Source organism: Fragaria vesca, linkage group LG4 (genome assembly GCF_000184155.1).
Source record: "Fragaria vesca subsp. vesca linkage group LG4, FraVesHawaii_1.0, whole genome shotgun sequence".
Taxonomy (NCBI): Eukaryota; Viridiplantae; Streptophyta; class Magnoliopsida; order Rosales; family Rosaceae; genus Fragaria; species Fragaria vesca.
In genome coordinates this window covers 3782220-3789887 of record NC_020494.1, presented here as the reverse complement: position 1 = coordinate 3789887, position 7668 = coordinate 3782220, and the positions used below count along the sequence as shown (strand labels likewise).

General features: G+C 38.9%; 2 protein-coding genes across 2 annotated transcripts; one reads left to right on the top strand and one right to left on the bottom strand.

The window, feature by feature from the left end:
• Positions 1–2425: 2425 nt before the first annotated feature.
• LOC101314841 (60S ribosomal protein L4-like) lies at positions 2426–4408 on the top strand. Its single transcript, XM_004296429.1, has 2 exons — positions 2426–3592; positions 4116–4408. The coding sequence occupies exons 1-2, from the start codon at positions 2483–2485 to the stop codon at positions 4227–4229; spliced, it is 1224 nt and encodes a 407-aa protein (XP_004296477.1). The 5' UTR covers positions 2426–2482; the 3' UTR covers positions 4230–4408.
• Positions 4409–5681: 1273 nt separating this feature from the next.
• LOC101300339 (aspartic proteinase nepenthesin-1-like) lies at positions 5682–7018 on the bottom strand. The gene is made up of 2 exons (XM_004297850.1): positions 6010–7018; positions 5682–5884 (listed from the first exon to the last, which is right to left on the bottom strand). The coding sequence occupies exons 1-2, from the start codon at positions 7016–7018 to the stop codon at positions 5682–5684; spliced, it is 1212 nt and encodes a 403-aa protein (XP_004297898.1).
• Between the last annotated feature and the right edge of the window lie 650 nt (positions 7019–7668).

Sequence of the window (7668 nt, the reverse complement as noted above, 5' to 3'; positions counted from 1 at the left end):
TTATGAGTTGAGTGGGTGTGGGTCACTTGTCAGATTTTATTAATATAAAATAATTATGTGTGATATATATGATTAAATAATGATTCATTATTAAAATAAATTAGGATTCTCTCCATGTGTGATTAAATGGTAATATAAAATGATTAAATAGGTTTGAGTTTTGCCTCAATTGGTTAAAGATGCAAAACCTATATGAATAATTTTAGGTATGGGTGACCTAAAATTTGAATAAAGGTTTGAGTTTTAAACCAATTGTTGGAGATACCCTTATGAGTTTTGCAACCTCACATTAGATGACAACTAGGTAAATTGAGATCAATATTTTAAGTTGAAGCTATTCCTTCCAAGGACTGCAATATCGACACTTTCGACAATATCTCGCAGATTTTTTCATTTTTTGGTACATCTGATATTTTCTAAGAAAAATGCTAAAGACACCAAAATTATACAAAAACTCTATACCAAATGTGTCACATCATCGTCTTAAACCTAATACTTTCCAACATGTATTCTTCTTATTAGACTATTATATTTTAAATAGAATCCAAAAATAAAAATCACAAAATTTATTTTCATATATTGGTTATTAGAAATCTAATCTGAAGATGATTACAGAGATTTGACAACAACCTCCTTAGTTCATGAACCTCCCTAGTTTGTTTTTGTGCTCTCAAGAGATCGTCTGCCATGTCCTTTGGCTAATAGATTTGAAGCTTCGACAAGCTAATTGGAATGCCTCACTCCAATTTTCTTTTATTCTTTGTCTTAACTAATTAATATGGAGGTCTGACTTGATAATCGGTTCCCCTCGAATACAAATTGGGGTTCCAAGAAGGGAAGAAACCCTATCCAACCCAACGGGATTTAAAGGTACAAATGATATTAGCCATGAATCTCTCATGAATCAGTCTCAATATTAGGTTTTCAATTTATACAATTAACAATGGATATTGATCAAAGTGAATGAACTTGAATTAATTGGACTTTGACACAAACAGTGATACAACCAATGACATTAGAATTGCAACGACTATGTTAATGGACGATAAAGGAATACCAGTTTCTAATGAAAATTATGATCATGATGAACGTATCCTAGGATTACAAAGTGTTTCCTTTCAAGTGTTTCATTCAGATAAGTAAACTAATTATTATTGTTATCGTTATTAGATTTTTAGGTTTATTTATTAATTAAAAAATAAATATGCTGAAATTTTCCAAATTAAATGTGATGATGTGGTAGATCCCACCTAAGATAACACATAAGATGCCACATAATATCCGATATCTCGATAAATTTTGGGAAAATATCAAAATTTACGATAAATTGCCGATAACCTGTCTTCAGTTCATCCTAACTATGACACTTTTGGACAAAAACAAACCTTTACCGCATGGAGACTCGAACCTGGGTTGGTAAAGAGAGCCATAAACCCCTTAACCAACACTGCTGACATACATCTACGGCTAATATATGTAAATTCTATTATATATCAGCTTAATAAATTTCACATTATTCCCAATATATCCTACAAAATTTTATCAATTTCAATATTTCTCGATATATCCATCGAAATATCTATGTTTTGGAAGATCGAAATTTCCACAATCATCGAAATTTTAGTCATCGATTCCTCCCTACACCAACTTCCTTCATAGTGTGTTTGTATGCGGGTGAATTTTTTCCAAGAATTTAATCAAAAATAGGGAATTCCCAATTTCTTAGAATTGTTTCCCCCATTTAGATTCTTATCTAGTGGAATTAACAATTTCCACGAGAAAATAATCGTGGAATTTAAAAGCTTTAATTTCTGACTTGAATTCCTCACAAAATAGGTGACATTTGTTAATTCTCTTAACTGAGCACAAATTCTTGTCATTTTAAAACTCTATGTCATGAAATCCAAACAACGGAATTCTTAATTAATGGAATTTAAATTAATGAAATTGTAATTTCCATGATTTTGAAATTTCTATGGAAATTGAAATTATTTTATCCAAACATAAAAGTTGACAAAACTATTAGATGAGAGAAGTAGTAGTGTTTGAGGTACCAAACTTATCTTTTATACATGAGATACCAAATTGTCTAAGTAGCCATACATCAAGTACCATGGAAAAAATTTAACCTTAACTAGTATGAGCTATTTGGAAGAAGTGAAGAAGACACCAAATAAGTTTGACAACATCCATTTAAACATAGCAAATGGAATTAGCCTTTTCTCTGTCAATCAACTTAACTTCTTCTAAGGTGGGCCGACCATTGGTTTAGAATGAAGATTAATGCAAAAGACCAGGAGATAGATTTGGGCCACGGATCCATATATAAATGCCCAACAATAAAAGCCCAACACCGAAACCCTAAAGTCCACAGCACTATAAATAACCACAAAACCCTAGCTTGCACACTCAGAGCCGAAGAGAGAGCATAGACTCACTTTCATTATCCCCCGCCTCTCAAACCCCAAACCCTCAAAACCAAATGGCCGCCGCCGCCGCCATACGTCCCTTGGTCTCCGTCCAAGCCGTCGAAGGAGACATGGCCACCGATCAGTGCCAGACCGTCGCCCTTCCCGACGTCATGAAGGCCTCGATCCGACCCGACATCGTCACCTTCGTCCACTCCAACATTTCCAAGAACAGCCGCCAGGCCTACGCAGTCTCCAGGAAAGCCGGCCACCAGACCTCCGCCGAGTCCTGGGGTACCGGCCGCGCCGTCTCTCGTATCCCACGTGTCCCCGGAGGGGGGACCCACCGCGCCGGCCAGGCCGCCTTCGGTAACATGTGCCGCGGCGGAAGGATGTTCGCTCCCACCAAGATCTGGCGCCGCTGGCACCGCAAGATCAACGTCAACCAGAAGCGATACGCCGTCGTTTCGGCTATCGCGGCTTCCTCGGTTCCGTCTCTGGTGACTGCCAGGGGTCACAGGATCGAGAATGTTCCCGAATTACCCCTGGTTATCAGCGACACTGCTGAGGGAGTTGAGAAGACCTCGGCTGCGATTAAGCTGCTGAAGCAGATCGGGGCTTATGATGATGCTGAGAAGGCCAAGGACAGCCACTCAATTCGGCCTGGAAAGGGGAAGATGAGGAACAGGAGGTACATCAACAGGAAGGGCCCGCTGATTGTTTACGGCACCGAGGGGGCTAAGCTTGTGAATGCCTTCAGGAACATTCCTGGTGTTGATATCATCAATGTGGAGAGGCTCAATCTACTGAAGCTCGCACCTGGTGGGCATTTGGGGCGTTTTGTTATCTGGACCAAGTGTGCTTTTGAGAAGCTGGACTCCATTTACGGGTCGTTTGATAAGCCTTCAGAGAAGAAGAAGGGGTATGTGCTGCCCAGGGCTAAGATGGTCAATGCTGACCTTGCTAGGATTATCAACTCCGATGAGGTGCAGTCTGTTGTTAGGCCCATCAAGAAGGAGGTTAAGAGGGCACCACTGAAGAAGAACCCACTTAAGAATCTCAACACCATGCTCAGGCTTAACCCGTATGCTAAGACTGCCAAGAGAATGGCGCTGTTGGCTGAGGAACAGAGGCTCAAGTCTAAGAAGGAGAAGCTCGACAGGAAGAGGAAGATTGTATCCAAGGTAGCTTATCTAGCTTGTTTTGTGTGTTCTAATGCTTTTGATGATGTTAATGCTTGTGTTTCTATAATTGGTATACTGCTTGTTATTTCAGGTAGTGTGTTTTGTTATCAATGCTGTTTACCTGTGGTTGAATTTGCTAATATAGTTTGATTTCTGTCGGATCATGTGTGCAAAACTTCACCAAATGTTTTGTGATATACTAAGTGTAGGGGATGTGTTCAATCTGTAAGTTGATGTTTCCAATATGATTAAATTAGCCTATGCCTGGTACATCACAATATTCATGTACAGTATGTAGTCGGCTTTTAGTTGTTCGGTTGTGCTGATAGGTGTCTGGTACTTCATTCCTTGATGTATTCTCTATTTGGTGCTGTTATTATAACTGTCAAGTTCTCTTTGGGGTTTCTTACATTCTATATAGATTTCCATCAATTAAACATACCATACTCTGTTCCTTGTTTGTTTGGTGTGCAACTCTGTTATATAGTGTGTGCTTATTGTTGCCCCATTTCTGTCCATCCAGGAGGAAGCTACTACCATCAAGGCAGCTGGAAAGGCATGGTACAAAACTATGATCTCTGACAGTGATTACACTGAGTTTGACGTATTCCAGAAGTGGCTTGGAGTATCTCAGTAATTTACTTCTTTAGTTTATCATGATTTGGTATTTACCTGTACGTGGGAGGACAATGTGTTTTTCCTCTAAGCTTTTGTCTTGCTGGAATCATATCACTAGTTTAATTTTCCAATTTTGTTTGATGACAATGTTAGCTACATTGGTTTGGTTATTTATTTTCCAGTTTAACTGCTTTTATATGCTTCTATGAGGCCTTGGTTCTTTTATGCATTAGGTTGATAATCAGTTGGTGCTTGTTCGTATGCCTTTGGGTTATTTTTATATTGTCATTTTATAAAACATGGGTGACTTATTTGAGGCTTTATGTTTAAGTTATAACATTATGGTTTAGAACATTAATGTGATTAGGAAAGGTTGAACACTTGAGCAAATGTCAATCAGAACATGTCCTCTTGGATTTCTGAGCTCCAAATACACGTAATTTGGATAGTTGAACACTAGCACATATGCATCTAACTCAATTGTAGCGTCTCTGCTGGGATTTCTGAGGTTCAAAATCCATCCGGTCTTGTGCGGAGAAAACTGGTTGGCTGTCACTGCATTGTCATCAGTCATCAGTCATCACCATTTTAATTTTGCGCTTGTTCAACTGCCTCACTGTGAATCTATTGTCCTCAGGACTTGATAATGATCGATTGTATATCTCTTGGCTAGAGCCTTGGAGAGATTAAGGATCTTGGGTTTCCCGCAAATAGCTTTTACAATTAATCTTTGGGAGCTCTATTTCGTTGCTATAGCCTCAGATAACGCGGAGCATTGAACATTGGTGAATTAGCGATATGACATAATGTTACTTGGCCTAAATTTAGACAAATTAGGTGATATGCGACATCATTTCTGAAAAGATGCAACTCACATACCCGATGTTCTGAAATGCTAAACTGCAGATTCTTTATTTGAAAAACATCTTCTATTTGAACGGAGGCGGGGCATTGGTCCAAAGATTACTGTGAAGTTTTTCATCTGCGGTAATGGAAACTGTATGTGAAAATATGTCTGACATACCTAAAGTAAACCAGGCATCGAATAAGTAACATTATGCAAAATGATTCCTAGACTGAGACGACTGACGCAGGTTCATGTACAGCATGAAGGCCAATTGTAAAAGCTACAAAAAAACCTGGAAAATTGGAGAAGTTACCTAGAACATAACAAGTTTGCTCTTGAAGTGTAGAAACAATTGAAGACTCTTCAGTCAGATTCCTTCATGTTTTAGTCCAATAAAGAGATGTCATTTGGTTGGCTGAAGTTCTAAACTAGTCTCTTTAGGATGTGTCGTATGGTAAAATTATAGATGGTACTGTTTGCTGAAGTTTTATATATTTCATCTTGTTGATAAAAAAGAAAAGAAAAACAAAGAATATAATGTGAACTGTAATATCAAAATTAAAATTCCTCTTGATCATGTCAAGTCTTTTAGCGAGAACAATGGATGAAATTTAGTCATCAAGATTAAAGAAGCCCACAGTCAATTTTCTGGAAGTAAACCTTCTTTGCGGCTAAGTCATATGCAACATTGTAATTTTGCTGTGCCAGAATTCCAATAACATTCAAACTTTCAGTCCCGCCGTCCGCCATTTGCACAGCCATACAGAATTCATCATCACCTGTTACTTCAAAGAAGCTTGTTTTGTCCATAACCAGATCAACCCCTCCTGCCAAGTGAAACGTTGCAACTGGAAACCCAACTAGGTTTCGCTCTACTGTTCCTTTGTAGCAAAGAGCTGTGGGAACCCTAATTTTCCATTCAATATTTTTTGCGTTTCAGCACTCAGTACACCGTATGCTGCTTTAACCAAGTAGCTTATAGTTGTTCCGGAGTCAATGACGGTTCCACCAGCATTTCCAACTCTGCTGAATACCTTTGGATCAATTTGGAGGCGGGACTGGCCGAGACTGATGCCCTCTAGGGTTAGATGGTAAAGTTCATCAACGATTTCAAGAGGGGTTGCTGCACCTTCTGTCTTTGTACCCTCACCCAAGATCAATTGGTTATGAGGGTAGTTAGGGTCTCTTATGCTTCCACTGCAATAAGAAAATTTGTAGCCTATCTTGGTGGACAAAGATATTTGTGAAGGGCCAAGACCAAGTACTCCACTTATTTGTCCTTCGTCGGCAGCAGCATTGATATGTCCACAGCCGAAAACGGCATTGTAGACAGGGCTAGGCCCTTCGTTTGATGTCACAAAGGTGAGCTTTTCGGTTGCGATAAGTCCTTCAGCCGACGTGCCATCAAGGTACGTTTGATTGAATCTGCATTGGTTTAAGAAGTTACATTTCTCAGCAGGATTGGAAAGAATACAATCGGCAGATATACATGGCAATATTTTGTATGTGGAGGATTTGGAAGGATCAAAAATTGGACTGGATTGTTTAAAACACTTGGTGCAAGGCAGGCATTGAATCCACAATAAGTCGCTGCCTGTATCCATTGCTAAAAGCTGTGGAACTGGAGGCTCCCCAAATGAGAAATTTGCCATGAACTCTTCTGCAGGGTTCTCCGGAACAACACGGGCACGCGTATCGTCCACCACGAAAGCATTGGTGCTCTTTGCTTTTAGGTATGCCAAGCGTGCTGCAGAGCTTTTCACCGAGCGTGAAACAAGATCTCTAATGTTTGCATTAGGGTTGTAGTAAGGAGACAAAACGGAATCGTGGTGAATGAGTTTTGTGACAAAACGCTTTGGTTTTGTGATGGTGGAGATTGTGGCAGGGTTGGCTGTTACGTATAATGTGTTTAAGGCTAAGAAGAAAGTGAGTAGAGAGAACCTCGCAAGTGCAGCTGCCATTGCTACGTACTGGAAGGTCATCTATGAAACTGGTATATATGGAGGACTAGGTTCTTCGCACACGCATTGCTTCATAGCGATTACTAATTAGGAAACTAAAGCTCAAAAGGGTAATAAAAAAAGGCAATGAATGTATGCAATAATTTGCGTACGAAGAAGCAAACATGATAGGTAAAAAGAATAAATGTTTGTAATTTGGTGATTTCCAAACATATAAGGACACTTTTACAAGGACAGTTTTGTTTATTTATTTATGCATTCTGGTTCCTTTGGAAGGAAATCGTTGCTGTATATGGTGATTATGGTCATTCAGATGGATAAACATGCGTGCAAATCGTAGACACAATCAGATCGAATAATCTTGAACCAATTTCATTCTTGTCGATGTGAGAATTTCACAAAGAAATCGCACTGTGTTGATAGAATTTGTAAAGTGCACTTCTGACTACACGTACGTACAATTTATGTCAAAACACTAGAAAGATATCGTTTAAGTCATAATTTATGACTGACAATGTCACCATTTCTACTATGTTGTGATTGTTGTAAAAAAAGAAGAAAGAGTCAGTAGCACACTAGCACTGAGTTTTGTCCTGTCACTTATTTCAAAAATAAAATAAAAATGTTTCCTCCTGTCACAAGGTGCTGTT